The 17,667-nt window shown below is 53.0% G+C and overlaps 1 protein-coding gene across 4 annotated transcripts in view; it reads left to right on the top strand.

The window, feature by feature from the left end:
- The window catches only part of NT5M (5',3'-nucleotidase, mitochondrial), a 39,719-nt gene extending 32,667 nt beyond the window's left edge, over positions 1-7,052 (top strand). Inside the window, exons 4-5 of one of the 4 annotated variants that reach the window (XM_038537126.1) lie at positions 1,832-1,946; positions 3,716-4,003. In XM_038537126.1, the coding sequence (XP_038393054.1) occupies positions 1,832-1,946; positions 3,716-3,858 (258 nt within the window). In that variant the 3' untranslated portion in view covers positions 3,859-4,003. Of the gene's footprint in view, positions 1-1,831; positions 1,965-3,715 lie in introns of those variants that run through there. The other 3 variants (XM_038537125.1, XR_005359594.1, XM_038537124.1) reach the window with 3 other exon arrangements.
- Positions 7,053-17,667: the final 10,615 nt, after the last annotated feature.

Below are 17,667 nucleotides of genomic sequence, written 5' to 3'. Positions count from 1 at the left end.
TCCTTTCCTAGTGTTGAGTCTCTTATGAGTCTGTTTTTGTCTTATTTTATTTTTCCCTCCCATTCCCCCATGTTCATCTGTTTTGTATCTTAAATTCCACATATGAGTGAGATCATCTGGTATTTGTCTTTCTCTCACTGACTTATTTCACTTAGTATAATACCCTCTAGTTCCATCCATGTCGATGCAAATGGCAAGATTTCATTTTTTTGATGGCTGAGTAAAATTCTGTTGTGTGTGTATATATATATATATATACACACCACATCTTCTTTATCCATTCATGTCGATGGACATCTGGGCTCTTTCCATAGTCTGGCTATTGTGGACATTGCTGCTATAAACATTGGGATGCAGGTGCCCCTTTGAATCACTGTGTTTGTATCCTTTGGATAAATACCTAGTAGTGCAATTGCTGGGTCATAGGGGAGCTCTGTTTTTAGCTTTCTGAGGAAACTTCATACTGTTTTCCCGAGTGGCTGTACCAGTTTGCATTCCCACCAACAGTGCAGGAGGGTTCCTCTTTCTCCGCATCCTTGCCAACATCTCTTGTTTCCTGACTTGTTAATTTTAGCCACTGTGACTGGTGTGACGTGGTATGTCCTTGTAGTTTTCATTTGCATTTCCCTGATGCTGAGTGATATAGAGCATTTTTTTCATGTGTCTTTTGGCCATCTGTATGTCTTCTTTGCAGAAAAGAACTTATCAAACAACACCCCCAAAAAACAAAAATGCGGTCGAGAAATGGATAGAAGATATGGATTTCATATCTTACAGACAAAGGGGTCCACAATAAATTGGAAATTAAGAAAACAACCAGTCCTTTGCCATAGACAGTTTGTGAAACTAAGCTCTCCTGGATGCCTGGAGGACTTAGAACAAATAGAATCTCTCCACCATGGCCTGTGAGGCCCGAGGGGACCTGGCCTGCCCCCTGCCTCTGTCTTTCCTCCTGCTCCCCTCTACTCTGCACTCCAGTCACTCAGATAAACACCAAAGTGTGTTCTTGCCCAACACAGCTTGCATTCATTGTTCCCTCTGTGTGGAGCCTTCTAGACCTTTAATATCCAGGCTCTGTGGTGTCATGTCGGGCCAGTTACAGACATCCCTTCTCAGAGAGGCTTTCCTTCCCTGCCCAATAGCAGAGCTCCTTACTACGGAACCCTTGATCCACCTGAACGTGCTTGTCTCTCTGTGTGCTGTGTCTCCTCCATTTAGAATGTGGATTGCATGAGATTGTCTCTCCTACACATTCCTAGTGGATGATCAGTAGACACTAGTTGAATAACAGACTGAATGCAGAGAATATTGTCTGCTTCATCAGCTGTTTGAGGCTTAGATGAGGCGATGGGTGATGAGTGTCTGTGGAGTAGGTAAGCTGGGAACATTAGCCCCCCACCACTCCTGCCTTTGCACTACACAGCACCGCACAAAGGTCAGGGGCCCTGCAAACTTCTGCTCAGTGGCAGTTTCTCATGTGTCATCTAATTACTTGTTTCAATGCACCTTTGAGCTCTGTCCCCCCTCGCCTCTGTCCCTAGAGCCCAACAGAGTCATGCATGGAGGGGAAACATAGGAGACATTCCTGGCATGACTGTTGGGTTGTGTAGACCAGGCATGGACAAGTGGCGGGCTGTGCAGGATTGGAGCTGTGGGGGACATGGACACAACTGACTGTGTGTCTGACTATGTGTTTTCCCTGCTGCCAGTGGGATCATCACATCTTTTAGATGGCAACCCTTCTTCCTGGAGAAAGCCTGGCTGTGTGCCTGCTGTGTCTGTGCCCAGGTCTGATGGCACTCTCTTCTCCCTCTACCCGTGTGTGTTCCAGTATGCCTGGGTGGAGAAGCACTTTGGTCCTGACTTTCTGGATCAGATTGTACTGTCCACAGACAAGACCGTGGTCTCTGCCGACCTTCTTATAGACGACCGGCCAGACATCACAGGCAAGTGGCCTGCGGCAGGTGAGGAGCGAGTGTGGAGCTGTGAGCCCCCAGGACAAACCGCACATGGGGCTGGCCTCACGTCCCCTGTCCTGAGTGGTCCCCACTCAATCACTAGCAGTGTATTAGGCCTCCTCCAGCCCAGTGCCGAGCCTCTTCCCTACTGGGGAGACAAGGTTATTCTCAGCATCCAGGCTCAGAAGGGGTGCTGCTGGGAGTCAAGAGAACCAGGTCCTAGCTCCTGGGGTAACTCACTGGGTGGCCTAGGATGACTCCTTTTATACCTTGAAGCCTTGCCTTGCTTATGTAAAATGAGGTCCAGACTGGTTTCCAGATGTTTGGTTTGAGCAGCAAAGCCATTTTTTCCCCAAGAGCAATTTGGAGTGAACCTACTATGCAAAACAAAAAAGCAAAGCATCATTTCTTTAGTTGAAGGTGGTTTGGGGACTGTATTTATCCCTTTTCCTTATAGGTGACTCCCTGCCAATAAACCCCAACGAACTTAAACTGGTTTATTTTTCATTTTAAGATGTTATTTTTATCTATTCATGAGAGACCCAGAGAGAGAGAGAGAGAGAGAGGCAGAGACACAGGCAGAGGGAGAAGCAGGCTCCATGCAGGGAGCCTGACATGGGACTTGATCCTAGGTCTCCAGGATCACACCCCAGGCTGAAGGCGGCTCTAAACTGCAGGGCCACCCAGGCTGCCCTTAAACTGGTTTAGAAAGGAGAGGAGAAATTTATTAGCACACCCACCTGGGAAAGTGGGGTAGGAAAGCTTTGGGCACGGTGAGTCTAGGAGCTTGAACATCGGTCTAAATTCAGTTTATCTCCTGGCTCTGCCTTGGATTATCTCTGTTCACAGGCAGGCTCTGTCCTCTTGGTAGCCATCAGTGGTTTCAGGGTCAAATCCTGTTCCTAGGGATCCCCTGGGTGGCTCAGCGGTTTGGCGCCTGCCTTTGGTCCGGGGCGCGATCCTGGAGTCCCAGGATCGAGTCCCAGGTCGGGCTCCCGGCATGGAGCCTGCTTCTCCCTCCTCCTATGTCTCTGCCTCTCTCTCTCTCTCTCTGTGTCTATCATGAATAAATAAATAAATCTTAAAACAAAACAAAACAAAAACCAAATCCTGTTCCTTTGGACACCTCAGTGGGAGAATACAGAATATTGCTTCCCTAATGGCTTTTGGAGCTGCCTCGGGAAGCACACCCATCTCTGCACTAGTCACAGTGTCCACAGGGTAGAATTCGTGGGTGCGCCCACCCCTGACCTCCTAAACCACGTGGTTTCACAAGGAGAATCAGGGCACATGGACGGCCTGGCGCTCCGCTCAGCTCCTCTGACCAACCACGGGGATCAGGGAAGAGGCCTGTGCAGGAGGAGCCAGGGAGTCAGGCCATAAGGTGAGGGGCAGGAGCAGCACCGAGTGTGCGTGTGGACACATGGACAGGAAGGAGTCAAGTTTGGGGGGTTCCCGGGGCCCAGGGCCAACAAGCAGTAAGCTCAGGAAGGCAGAGCACGAGGAGGGGAAGGGACAGGGGGTCAGCAGGCTCAGCCTCTGCTGGTGGTCATGGTGATGATAAGTACAGAAGTCCCCATGTGCTATGCATCCGCCAGGTGCCACCCTGGGTGCTTCCTGTGCGCCATCTGCAGCAAGGTGGCCACCTCCCAGGAGACAGGCCCTTGTGTGGTCACGTCAAGTGAGCCTCTGCCTGAGGACACTCTGGGGCCTTGGGACTCGGGCTCAGGGCTGAAGAGCTGCTTTCCTGCCCACAGGGGCCGAGCCGAACCCCAGCTGGGAGCACATCCTCTTCACAGCCTGCCACAACCGGCACCTGCAGCTGCCGCGCCCCGGCCGCAGGCTGCACTCGTGGGCGGACGACTGGAAGGCCATTCTGGACAGCAAGCGGCCCCGCTGAGCTGGACTGCACTCTGGGCTTCCCCGCGGGGCCCCTGACCTCAGGGTGCCCGGCTCGGGGCCTGGGGGGCGGGGGGCTCCCTCTCAGATGGCCCAGGCCCCCTGCATGTCTCCCTGCTCTCCCAGCCCTGCCAGGCCTTAAACTGGTCTCGGGGCAGGGCTGGCCCGGGGCCCTGGACGAGACACACGGGTGGCCGGGCGGTGCGGGGTTAGGGCTCCAGACCTAAGACGCCGAGGGGCCGGCAGTCCAACTCCATCCCTCAGGGAAGTCCCGCTGTCACCACCGGGTCTGTGACCCCTTGGCCAGGTGCTCCAGGGTGAGGGCTGCGAGCAGGAGCAGGTGGGAGGAGTCCTCACATTCTGGGCTGTGCAGCCCCTTCCCCCCTGCACCCCGAGCGAACACTCCCCGAGCTCCACGGCCCCCCAGGCTCCGTGCAGGGTGCACAGCACACCACCCTGCCTTGGGCCGGCTCGGAGGTGTCTCGTTCTCCTGTCCCTGGGGCCCTGCTCAGGGCCCCACACTTGGCAGCCTTGAACATTCGGTGAAGGCCTGCAAAATAAATGCAGTTCACGTGTCGCCCGAGGATGTGGCCCCTCTAGCCCCTGCCCGAGATCCTCTGGCGTCTGACCTCTGGGCACCCAGCTAGCAGCACATCTTGTAAGTACTTGGGTGGCCCCTGCACTGATGAGGGGGGCTGAGGCGGGTGTGGCCTCACTGCCCACTTCACCAAGGGTGTGGCGTGTCAAAGGAGGACTAGGCTGAGATAGGAGCTGGTGGCCAGGTGGCCCCCCACCACATTGACCGATCCCCCTCACTGCATCCTTCCCACGCATGCCCCCCAGGCCTCCGGCCCCTCCTGCCCTACACAGTTCAGAGCAGGGGCCCCCATTCTCTGCTCCTCTCCCACACCGGGTTCCTAATGAGATCTCGGGAGCTGTGTAAAGGGGGCAGGGTGATATTATTCTCTTGTATTATTTTTGGCTTCTGTTATCTTCAGCCCAGTGGGAAGCGGCAACGTGAACCCATCATTGCCTCCCTAGGTTTTCTTCGAGGCCCTCCCCCTCTCACTTGCTGTTCCCCCATCACTGCCCTGCAGGGAACCTCTAATAGTCCATTTCTGGGGGTGTCCTGGCTGCCTCTGTGACTGGCATGCTTGGGCTGCCCCAGAGGGTAGGGCCAAATGGGAGAAAAGGTGAGGGAAAAGTGCCTGAAGCTCAAGCTGGCTATCCAGATGAGCAAGGAAGGACTGTTTGCTTGGTCAAAGGCAGTTTTCCACGGCGCTGCCTCTGTCAGTTTCTGGATCCCTCCAGGTGGGGCCAGGGCTCTGCGGGTTCGTCCTATGAGGAGTGGATTTGTGGTTGCATCACCTGACCAGGGCAGTGTGGGGGCAAGGGGGGGATCCTGGCCATCCTAGCCTCTGGCTCTGGAGGGAAGTCAGAGCCTGGAGGGCGGGCTCCCCAGCTGCTCCCCAAAGACCCTCAGTCCCTCTATTGCTGCCCAGTCGAGGACACGGCCACTGTCTAAGGGCCAGAAGACCATGTCACCTGCATGGTGTGCTTTTCTTCCTAGGCCTATGTCTTGTGGCCTCCATACCTTGTGGTTGCCAGCCTGGGGTTGCTTGCCCCTGGGCCTTCACACCCTCTCTGAAGAGCCTCCCCTGCCTAGTGGTCATGCATAGATCCCCTAGGATCCCATAGCTTGGGACTGGCACGGCATCGCAGCCTTTGACTTGCTGAGAACCACTCTCCCTGGACTTGACCTTCTGGCTAGGAGCCTCCTCCTGCTGGAGCACCTGCTGCTCTGCTCATGCTGTTGGTGCTAGCTCAAGGCCATGGCAGTGAACCAGACCCAGCCTGGTGCCCTCAAAACAAAAAGCTGCTTCACTCATATCTATTTTGGGGCTTCTTTCTGCTGAGGATGGAAGGTTAATCCCATCAGGTTTTTCTCAGCCACATCTGGTTCCTCCCCAGAGGGTGTCCCAAGCATGGGGTAGGAGGGGGGTGGGGATGTGGGGTGTGTAGATGCAAGGGCGCTCTTCTTCGTGTAGTGATGACAGCGGTGAAGGGATTCCCCCCCTCATCCTCATGCTGGTGTCACTGGACCCATGGGTGCTGGCACCGCTGAGATAGCCTGTTCCCTCAACATTAGCTTTAGGGCCCCACGGATGGTGGACAGGCCACTTCAGCCACAGGAGATAGTTGCTCTGGACAGTGCCCTGCTGGGGGCAGTGAGACTCCTTTGCTCACCTCCTGCAGCCTTTTCCTCCCATGCTCCTGGCCCCTGGTGACCTGCATGGAGCTCTAGGGCCATGGGCATGAGGAGGGGCATGGGAGGGGAGGCCAGGGCACAGAGCACCCTCTCGGGGACTCCCTCCCTCTTGCATCTGCCAGCCCTTGCTGTCTGCTCCCCGCCCGTGGTGGGTCCTGATCCTACACCTGCCCCTCACAGAGCTATGGCAAGGGTGCTGTGCTCCCAGTCTTCCAAAACCTTTCCTTTTAAACTGATGGCCACTGGGAGTTTTAAAGGCCAGTTTAAAAACTCCAAAGCTACAAATTGCTGAATTCATTCTTTATTCATCGAAGATCACTCACCCTGAGGTATAGCACTCACTGCTTCAGCTGCCTAACACGTTTAAAGGAGAAAAAAATAATTGCAGGGGAAAGATTGCTTTAGTCAGTGCTTTGGAATGTGGCCCCACCAGACAAGCCATCCAGAGCTCACTGTAATTACAACCAGCTCTCCAGGATAGGTCTGAGGGCTGCACAAGGGTAAGTGGGGTGGGGCCCTGGCCAGCCTGATGTCCTGGAGAGGTCCCTTCCAGCAGGGGGCATTGACTGAGGTCTGGGTAGAAGAAGGTAGAGCCCTTTCAGCTGAGGGGAGGCAGTGCAAAGGCCCTGGGGCTAGAAGTTCTTGCCAAGAAGCAGCCAGTATAGGAGAGAAGAAGCCCCAGAACTGGAAGCTGAAGAGATGGGGGCGGGGGGAGCTGGGAGGTGGAGCCTGGGCAGGTAACCAGCAAGGAGAGGCTGCCTGCCCGCTGACACTCACTCTGCCGTGGGTGCTGTCAATGCCCTCACTGTGCCAGGAGGGAGGGACACCGCAGCAGCCGATGACAGGACAGCATGGCCTTATGATTTTGTGATGGTGGTGGTCGAAACAGAACACACACAATTGAAATGAAGGTGATTTTCTTCAAAGCCTGAGAAGCATGTTTTGCTTTAGACCCATTGAGTTGAACTACAGGGCAGGAAGTCCCCCTCCCGGTAGGAGAGCCTGCTTGTCCTGCCCTGAGATGAGGTGGCTCTTGGCAAGAGTGGAGATTTACCCCTTTGAAGATACCGGGAATGTTCTGGGTCCTAGGACCAGAACCCCTGGAAGGAGCCATGGGCTCCAGATTAGCTGCGGGTTTCAAGCAAAGAGACTCAGTGTAGTTTCTTTACTCTTTTGAGTCATGGTGTCCCCACTGGGACCCATTCCAATACCACAACCTTAGCAATGATAGTTTCCTTAGTGCTTACCGCATTCCAGGGGCTGATGGGCACGTTCTGTGGCCTCCTAACCACCCTCTTGCGGTCATTCCCACCTGGCTGATGGGGCTGTGGTCTCAGCAGAGTCCGGGGTCCCGACCAAGGCCTTGCCAGGTCAGTGGTGCCACCAGGATTATAGTCCAGGCCACCGTGCTCTGGGGCTTGTGACCAGAGCTCCAATCCAGAGCTTCCTAAGGGCTCAGAGGTCCATGGCTAAAGCTGAGTCAGTGCTCAAGGGATGGGCCTCCACACGAAGGTGAGTGTCCAGGTACTCAGTCTGCGGCACAACTGAGGGCAGGTCAGAAAGGTTCAGGCCAGAACTGTGCATTGCCTAGAAGTCAGAAGAGTTGGCTGAGCCCAAGGAGAGAGAAGGGGGTAGAAGAGGAGGAGGGGGCGACTGGGGGAGGATGAGGAAGCTCATGGACTCCCCTGTGACCAGGAAGAAGGGGGAACGTAGCAGAGAGCATGCACGACACTTGGTACACGAGCTGTTGCTTCTGACTCCTGGCAGACCTGCCATTGAGGCAAAGCCAGGGGTCCTACTGCCCCAGGGAAAGGCAGGCAGGTGTCTAGAATAAGAAGCCCATGGAGGTGATCAAGAAGGAGGCAATGGCCTGTGTAAGTCCCTGCTAGAGAGAAAGTGGCCTGCTGGCGCTGGGATGAGTGACCACAGCTAGAGCGAGGGGAGTGGGGTTCCTGGGAGGGGACCCCTCAAGTGTGTCAGGGGTGAGAGGGATGTTGGAAATTCCAGCAGCAAACCCAGCTGGTTGAGGAGGCCAGTTTCACAAGCAAGGAGCCTCCAAGCAGGTGAGGCCAAGGTGGTCCCCAAGATCCCGACTCTCCCTCTGTGGTCCCCAAGATCCTGACTCTCCCTCTGACAAATAAATGAATGAATTCAGCATCCCTGCATGCCACCTGTGCAGGGGGATGCAGAAGATGGAGGAGGACCCTGGCTAGGAACTCAGGTGGCCACTGAGGAGGGGCAAAGTGGCCCTTGGGCCGAGGGCTGCAGGGGACCACCCAGTCTGGCTGGGCCGAGAACAGAGCCACATTACCCCAAAGCAGGGGCTCGGTAGTACAAGCATGGCCTCAAGTCATGACCTGTGCCCCAAGCAGGAGGCAGCTCCTGGACTCAGATGTCGTCTTGGCAGGGATGGGAACGAGGGAGACCCTCTGAAGAGCAAGAGGTGATATCAGCCCCTCTAGGGAGGGAAGGCTTAGAGTTAAATGCTTCTTGAAAAAGCCTGAGTTGGAGACCAAAGACCATTTTAGGTGGAAAGAGGCTGAGTTAGTTTGTTGACAATTAAAAAAATAGTTATCCGTTAACAAACACATATCTGCATATCTGTAGAGTTTTAGCCTAGTATTTGGTTTTCCACAACCTGCCCAGGAAGTGGGGCTTAGAAAGGTTGACCAGCCCTGGGCCACCCAGTGGGCAGAGATGGGCTCTGAGCTCCGCCCCAGAGCCTGCAGGGAAGAGCCGGAGGGAGGCTGGCCATGCCTGGGAGGGCCTGGGAACCGGGAGTCTGGAGAGTGGCTTTGCCGCCAGCTTGTCGTGGGACCTCTGCGAAGCCGCTTCTCTCAGCCTGTTTGCAGAGTGGTCAGCTTCCGTGATTGCAGGAGATAGGGCTGCGGGAAATAAGGACATTTATTCCACGGTGTTGCTGCTCCCTGGAGGAAGCTGACTTGCTCTGTGAAACGTGGTGAAATCGGTGGTGGGGCACCCCCACTGGGATCCCACGGGTGGGCTCTGGAGGATCTGATGGGAACCAGGGGCACTTGTCCCGGCCTGGCCACCAGGTGGCAGCACAGCCCACTCTTGAAATTGTGTGTGTGGGGCAGGTGGGGTGCGGGTGGAGTCCGGGATGCAAGTGATGAGTGAGGGTACAGGCAGGCAGTTGCAGGGAAAGAAGAAAGGGCCAAATTCCCTAAGCTCCCTTCTGGCCCTCCTGGACCGGCTTTTCTTGCCCCTTCCTCCCAGGTTGTTGTGGACAAGGTGGGGCCCTGAGTGTCTGACAGGCCAAGGACCTGTGTGTGTCCAGCTTGCCCAGTGGGTAGGAAACCCTGTTTCTAGCCACAAACCTCAAACCAGCCACCCTCAACAACTTCAGAGGATCCGAAGGGAAAAGACCTCCTTCCGAGTCAGGAATTTGTGCAGGTCCCAGGGCAGCCTCGGCCTGTACTCAGCATGTCCCAGGCTCCCTGAGGGTAAGGTGGAGGGACTCCAGCCCTCAAGGAAGACCCTTACTGACCTGCCCCTGCCCACATCCCTCGGATACCCTGGACTTTTTTGTGGCTCCTTGAATGCATCTTACCTGTGTCTTCACACGTTTCCTGCTCTTTTCCAGAGAGCTTTCCTGCCAACCCTGACTGCCAATCTCCTGGTGGGGAGGCAGGCTGCTGTCTTTCCAGGCCTTGCAGCATCTGTGGGAATGAAGGGCTGGTTCAAGGTGGCTGCAGTTGCAGTGTGTGTGTGTGTATGTGTGTGTGTGTGTGTGTGTGAGAGAGAGAGAGAGAGAGAGAGAGAGAGAGAGAGAGAGAAGAAGGTGTGAGCAGGGGACAGAGGGAGAGGGAGAGAGAATTTTAAGCAGGCTCATGCTCAGTGCAGAGCCCAAAGCAGGGCTTGATCCCACAGCCCAGAGACCATGACCTGAGTTGAAGTCAAGAGCCGGATGCTTAACTGAGCCCCTTAGGTGCCCTAAATTTGCAGGTTTTCATCCAGAGTTGCCCATGCCTGGTGGCCAGGCCTCAGAGATGAAGATGCCAGCCCAAGTTCCAGAATTACAACTCTCTAAAGAGTCTGGGGCCTCTGACAAAATGACTCTTATGGATACAAATGCATAGAAGTAGGAACCAAATCACCTGTCCAGCGAACACCTCAGTCTTGTTGGCAATTTGGATGAAATTCTTAAAATCCTGGGTTAGAGTCCATGAAGCTGGTTTGGAAGCAGAGGCGGGGACCTAAAAGAAGACCGAAATGATGTGGGTACTTAAGATGTAGAGGCTGGAAGAGAAGTGGGGCTGAGGAGGTGCAGCCTGTGATGTGAAGGGTGCTCCACTCGATTCTGCAGCATCCTCCCTGGCTGGGATCCTCTTTTGCAAGCGCAGGTAACAGGTGGATACAGGCTGTGGTGTGGGAGCTGCAGTTTACACAGATGACCACGGGATGGCGCCAGAGGACCAGGCCTGGCCGCTCGTGCCTCCCTGCTGCTCCCCGTCCCCACCTCCCCCCCATCGCCCTCCCCACTGGTCTGCCTCCTGGACCAGACCTGCCCCATATTCTGGTCCCATACTGGTATTCCCAGCTACCAGCGTCTCTTTCTGACCCCCTGTATGTTCGCAGGTGTGGTCAGTCTCCTTAGAGCCCGGGCTGGGCACAGAGGGGACCTCAGCTACTGATGACTGAGTAGATGGGTGAACAGCGTCAGCTGTGACCCTCACCTGAAGGAGCACAGTGCTGTGGGAGCAGTTCTAGCTCCTGGGAGAGAGTAGGAGGGAGGCCGTGGGCCCTGGTGGCCGGGCTAGGGGAGGATGCAGGCGCTGAAAGACATTATGGGCCGCTGTCCTCATGGAGATGCCATTGCTGTGGAGTCCCCTCTGTGCTTCCTGCCTTCCCTCCTTCACAAGGCACCCCATGCAAGCCAGAGGTGCAAGCTGGAGTCATGAGGCTGTTCCATTCGCTAACAGCATCTTTTCAGGGGAACTTTTACATCTGCCCACTCAAGTGCAGAGCAGAGCTTTTGGATGAACGTGCTCACTCCTGTGTGTGCTGGAGGATTTGTCTTCACTCCCTCCACAACCCAGGCCTGTCCACACATTGGAGTTATTTCCTGGCCACTGATGGCACTTGAGTCCCTGGCCTCTGGCTCTGAACATGGTTTATCATTGTTTGCTCATCATTCCCAGCCTTGACCTTGTCCTGTTCTCCCATCCCGCCCCACTCCCACAGCTTGCAATTCCCCCCCTTTCCTGTCCGTTCATTTCAGCCCTGCTCCCCACTGCCATCCCCCAGAAAGTTCTCACAGACTGCCCCAGGCCCCTGGGACACCTCCCTCTTCTGAGCTGCTTGGCACTAATGGCACTAACTGCCTGAACCAGGGCCTTCATGACTAAGCTCTAGGGAGGCCTTTCCCATCTAGTAGTAGTTGAAAGAGTTGGAAGGGGGAAGGATCCAGCACTTGCTGAGTGTATTCCAGACACTTTATCATGTCACTAATCTTCTCACATGACTATAAAGTAAGACAAGGATAAACTAGTTTTAATTTTGTGAAAATTGAAGCTGAGAAAGTGGAGCCTCAGTTCCATCCAGCTCGGTTCCATCCAGCTCCATGCCATTCCTGCCCCGCAGAGCTGCTGCTCAGAGTTGAAAACTCCCACAGCACACAAACGTGGAGGGTCAAGTGGCAGCTGACTCACAATGAAGCCTCTGTACAATGTCCCAAATCTCAACTACGTGAAAAATAGGAATGGGAATGGTGCTGCTGATGAACCAGAAACTGCCTAACACCTTAAGGGTGGAGGGTAGCTGGCCTCATGAGAGAGGGGTGGCCAGAGGCCCTGGAGGAGGGGTTCTAGGGACTCAAGAGGGCCTGGGCTTCTGGCAGAGCAACTGCTTATAGAGCACCTCAGTGGGAGCCAGCAGGTGAGCTGAACCCCCATCCCTGCCACCCATGTGTATGTGCCACTCACGCACACACGTGGGTCAAGCAGAGAACACAGGTACCTGTGTTTGGGGGGAGCGGGGAGGAGCAAGTGTGGGTGCTATAGTTGAAGAGGTAGGCAGTGTCCCCGAAAGCTGGCAACACCCAGGAAGAATGGAGAGCCCCGTGCACAGAGCACTAGGGATTGCACAGTGGTACATTCTATTCCCCCAAAATGAGTGAAGGCAGACTGTGGGAAACTGATTTGGTGCCTGTGGCTAGAATGAAACTCAGATACAAGGATGAACCCCATGAATCATGGCCTCAAACTCCAAGGGAGTTATGTCACCAGAACAATTTAGAATAGGTGTGGTCAATATCCTTAGAGAGCTGTAGTAGAATATTGGGCCCTCGAAAACATAAACTAGAGAATTTGGAAAACTAAAATCTAGTCATGGAAAAACAATAAATACGCTGAATAGTAGAGTGGACATAGCTGAAGAGCAAATAGTGAGTTAGAAGATTAAGTTGAGGACTGTTAGATTGCAACGCTAAAAGGATAAAGAGATGGAAGGGACAAGATAAAAGTGAGGAGATACAAAGAATGAAATTTTGCTTCCTAGCCCAAAAGAAGACAAATGTGGGGGAGAAATTGTCCAGGATTGAGGCTGTGTCCTAGAACTCTGAGTAAAATAGGTCACCAGTGCCAGGCAGGATGAATGGAAAGAGATACACTACTGGACAGAGTATTGACATTTTAGAAATTTGATAACAAATTCTAAATTCTAGACAGAAACCAGGCTACTTGCAAACTACATACTGCTAGAAGCAAGAAGAAAATGAAGTAATTGTCTTCAAAATCTAAGGGAAAACAATTTCAAACAATTCTATACCCAGCTAAATGTAAGAATAAAACCACATCCTGAAGACATGTGATTTCTTGTAATGTTTAGTGTTGAAAAAAATTCCCTTTTGAAAATAATGCTAATTGATATACTCTAGCAAGAAGAAAAAATAATCCAAGAAATGAAATACAAGAACCAATAAAATATATTAATTCTAAATAAGTGTTGGTTGTGTAACAATCTGGAGCTAAAATCACAGATATCAACAAGGGAGTTAAGGAGTTATGGAACGGAGGAGAGTAAAAGTATGTTAAAACTTTTGTTTTATATTTATATTTATATGTTATATTTATATATTTTAATATATATTATGTTTATATAAATTTATATTTATTAAAACTATATGTTTGGGGGGAGGGTGGATATAGATTCTGATTAATTCTAGTACTTGTATAATAAGACTTAAGTATGTGCATGAAAATATTGAGGGAAATCTCCACAAAAATAGAAATAGAATATATAACTTGTAAGCTATTAGAAGGAAAAACTGAAATGGAAAAAGTGAAATCCAAAAAATATGTGGAAAAAGGAAAAAACAAAACATAAATAGAATACAGAAGTAATATCAGGAGTAAGTCCAAAGATTTCAATAATTGCAATAGATGTGAATGGGTTAAAATGTGGAGAAAAATCTCCATAGATGAGACCCACAATCCTGTCTTTTTTTTTTTTTTTTTTTAAATTTTTATTTATTTATGATAGTCACAGAGAGAGAGAGAGAGGCAGAGACACAGGCAGAGGGAGAAGCAGGCTCCATGCACCGGGAGCCCGACGTGGGATTCGATCCCGGGTCTCCAGGATCGCGCCCTGGGCCAAAGGCAGGCGCCAAACCGCTGCGCCACCCAGGGATCCCGCACAATCCTGTCTTTAAGGAACACACATAAATGGTAACAACTCAGGAAGGTTCTAAATAGAATAGAGGGACACTTGGGTGGCTCAGCGGTTGAGCATCTGCCTTCAGCTCAGGGTGTGATCCCGGAGTTCCAGGATCAAGTCCCGTATCCGGCTCCCTACATGGAGCCTGCTTATTCCTCTGCTAGTGTCTCTGCCTCTGTCTCTCTCTATGTCTCTCTTGAATAAATAAATAAAATCTTAAGAAAAGAAAAAAGAAAAGAGAAAAAGAGCAATGGCAAAGTTGTTGATTGTTAGACCAAGTTCAAGAGCCTTGCTCCCCAGTGGGAGTAAGGGGAATAGGAAAAAGCAGGATAGCTATGAGAGATGACATTTGGAAGGCAGGGCTAGGGGGCTGGGAGAGTGGGGACAAGATGGCAAAAGGAGGCCTCTTCTGGCTGAGGAGGTGAGAGCTGGGAGGGATTGTCTCCCAAGTGCAGGGAAGGCATGTATGTAGCGGGTGAGTCTGGGCTTGCCGACGGTTACCGAGTGCCAAGCATCTCCCAAGTGGTATATATGAATTATCTAATCCTTGAGGTGTGTGCTATCAATACATCCATTTTGCAGATGGAAAACCCAGGATGTACCCAGGGATAGTGAATCCTAGCAGCGTCGGGATTTGAACTTGGGTCCATCTGATGCCAATTCTGCTCTTAACCTCTAAACCATATGAAGAACATAAATCACCATAAACAGGTGCTCTTAACCCTGCTCTGGGTGCCCTACTAGGGAGATGGTCTGTCAGTTTTATCCGACTTTTTAAAAAAAGATTTTATCTATTTAATCATGAGAGACACACAGAGAGAGAGGCAGAGACACAGGCAGAGGGAGAAGCAGGCTCCACGCAGGGAGCCTGATATGGGACTTGATCCCGGGATTCCAGGATCACACCCTGGACTGAGGGCAGGTGCTAAACCGCTGAGCCATCCAGGGATCCCCTTATCTGACTTTTAAAGAAGTCTATGATCCAGGAAATATTAAGAATCCCCGACTCACATTGGGTTACCGTCCAGAATTAGAAAGGAGGGACTCTGAGAGCCTGGCGGGGGTGGGGTGGTGGTGGTGCTGGCCTCACAGCCCCTGGGGCCACCGGCAGCCTGGGCAAGAGGTCCTGGGATATAGACTGTGCCAGCCATTCTGACAGTCCCATGAGTCAGGACAGGAGGACATGTGGTTCCACCCAGGTTCTCAGAGAAAGAAGAGACAGACTCTCTGAGAACACCTCTGTAGTCCAACCCTGCCATCGCAGATAGGGCCTCTGAAGCCCCAGTCACCCATGGCCCTACAGCTGGTTGGTGGCCGATGGTCGCAGCCAGGGAGTGGTCAACACCCTCCCATCTCACTGCCCTGACCTCGATGACCCAGCCTCTCCTCCCACGGTGTGATGTCCAGGACTGAAGGAAGAGCCCAGTTCTACAGGGAACCTGTGAGGTGGCAAAGGGACCAGAAGAAGCTGTCCGCCTGTGGCCAAATGAATTGATTTTTTAAAATTGTGGTAACGTACATGTAAAACTTACCACTTTAACCATTAAAAATGCACAATTCAGTAGCCAGTAAGTACATTTGCCATGCTGTGCAACCAGCACCACCAGCTAGTTCCAGAACTTTCTCATCAGCCCAAAGCCATTTGCCGGCACTCTCCTCCCTCAGTCCCCAGAAACCACCAATCTACTTTCCGTCAGTGCATTTGCCAATTCTGGAGATTTCATGTGAATAGAATCCAACAATGGCATTCCATTGTTCCACAGCCAGCTTCTCTCCCTTAACGTGGTTCGTCCACGCGGTAGCATCCAGGTTCATTCCGTTTTATGACCTAATAATATTCCATTGTGTGGACGGATTACATTTTAATGTTTACCATTCAGCTGTTGAAGGACACCTGGGTTGTTTCCATCTTTCGGTGATTGTGAAGAGTGCTGCTATGCACACTGATGTACAAGTTTTTGTTTGAGCACCTGCTCTCAGTTCTTTTGGGTGCATACCTAGGAGTGAAGTTGCTGAGTCATCTGGCAATTCATGCTTAACTTGTAGAGGAACCTCCGAACTAATGTCCACAACAGACTGGATTGTTCCTGGCCTTAGCTTCTCTCAGCACCCTCTTTCTTGGGCAGCTTCCCGCCACCCCCTGCTGCCGCACCTGCTCTCCTGGGTTCCAGACCCATCGCCCGTGCCTGCATGACCCCTCACACCTCCCAATGCCTGTGCTTTGCCCCTGTTTTCTGCCATTCTCTGTCCCTGGAGCATGGGTCCCAGCGGGTGACAAGCCCCAGCCTCAGGCTGGCCCCTGGGCCACAGGTCACAAGGGTAGGGGTGCTACACCTACTGTGTGCTGCTGGTCTAACTATACCTGATGTCCCACTTCATCCACCGCAAGCCCTGAGGCAGATACTGGTATTGTCCCATTTGTGGATGTGGAAACCAAGGCTCAGAGAGGTTCAGCCACTTGCCCAAGACCACACAGCCGGTAAGTGGTGGAGTGTGGGCTTAAAACAGTCTGTCTCCTCAGGGGTTAAGACTTGAGGCTCCTGGGAAGAGCCCACGACCCCTCAGACTTTTGGAAAGGAAGTTCAGAGATGAGGTCATGGGCTCCAGCAGATAGATGTAGGAGAGATGGTGGCTCTGGGGAGAAGTGCCTCTCTCGGGGGGTGAGGTCAGAGTGAGGGTCCTCTCAGGGGGTGGCGGTCATCAGATCCCACATTTCCTGGCTGCTGTGGCCCTCAGGGGCCTGCTGAGTCCTGGGGGAGTTGACAGACAGTCGAGAGATGATGATTTTGCTCCAGTGGGACCAGAACCCAACATGCGGTTTCTCCGTGCCACGGCTTGTATCACCACTGGCAGGCTGCGAGGGAAGGGGACACCCCAAGGCAGAGTATAGTCCTCAGCCCATCAAGGACCCAGGCGGGTGGTCTCCCGGCTCTAGCCATCGGAAGCTCTTCCCCACTGGAGTCTCTGGAAAACAGTTTCTGGATCCAGGAAGCTGAAGATCAGCTCCCCGATGGTGGAGACCTGGATGAGTACCTGTTGCTTTGTGGAGTCCACAAGAGGGAGAGAGGAGGGTGGCGGCGGGGTGTTTAGCCTGGGACAGGAAGGAGGAGCAGGAGTTAGCGAGGCAGGGGAAGGGGAGGGCCCAGGGGGAAGGGATAATGTGTGAAGGCCCCGGGGCCGGAGGGGCATCACAGCCTGGGGGGGTGCTGAAGCCAGCCCACCTGATGGCTAGTGTAGACAGCACCCCAAGCACGTGGGGGAGGAGGCGGAGGCGGGCAGAGACTCTACCCCGCCCCTACCTGGTGGCCTTAGCTTGTTCTGACACCTTCGCCATCAGCCTCCTGTCACAGTGACCTGCCTACACCCTACCCCCTGGGTGACTTTCAATGTCCTCTAGATCAGACTTTCTTAGCCTCATCTGTACCTGCCACAGGGACTGGTTGGCACCTGGTGAGTGTGCACAGGACCCATAAATAAATATATGTTCGAATTAACTGACCCATCTCACAGAGAGAGCAAAAACTAGGGTTAGGTGAGGGTGAGGAACCTGTGTCCCTGCTGAAACCCTGAATCCTGGGGAGGGGCAGGGCAGCCCCCTGGTGGGGCTTCCAGACGGCAAAGGGTGTCTTTAAAGGAGCCAGATGGGGAGGAAGAGAAGACAGGCCTCCACAGCTCTCCTGGGATGTGAAGCACCTTCTTGAAAACTTGGAAGGCTCCCTGGAAAAGTCGATCCCAAGGTAGCTGGCTCCTCTTGCCCCACTGGGCTTGTGACCCACTCTCTCTGGGACCCAGGTCATTCCCTCTCAGGCAGGGGCTCCTCTCCTCCGGTTTGCAGGCCTGGGAGGGAGCAACAGGAAGTGGGAA

Source organism: Canis lupus, chromosome 5, assembly GCF_011100685.1.
Source record: "Canis lupus familiaris isolate Mischka breed German Shepherd chromosome 5, alternate assembly UU_Cfam_GSD_1.0, whole genome shotgun sequence".
Taxonomy (NCBI): domain Eukaryota; kingdom Metazoa; phylum Chordata; class Mammalia; order Carnivora; family Canidae; genus Canis; species Canis lupus.
Note: the sequence above shows the minus strand (reverse complement) of the source record. Positions and strands in the feature narration are given on the sequence as shown.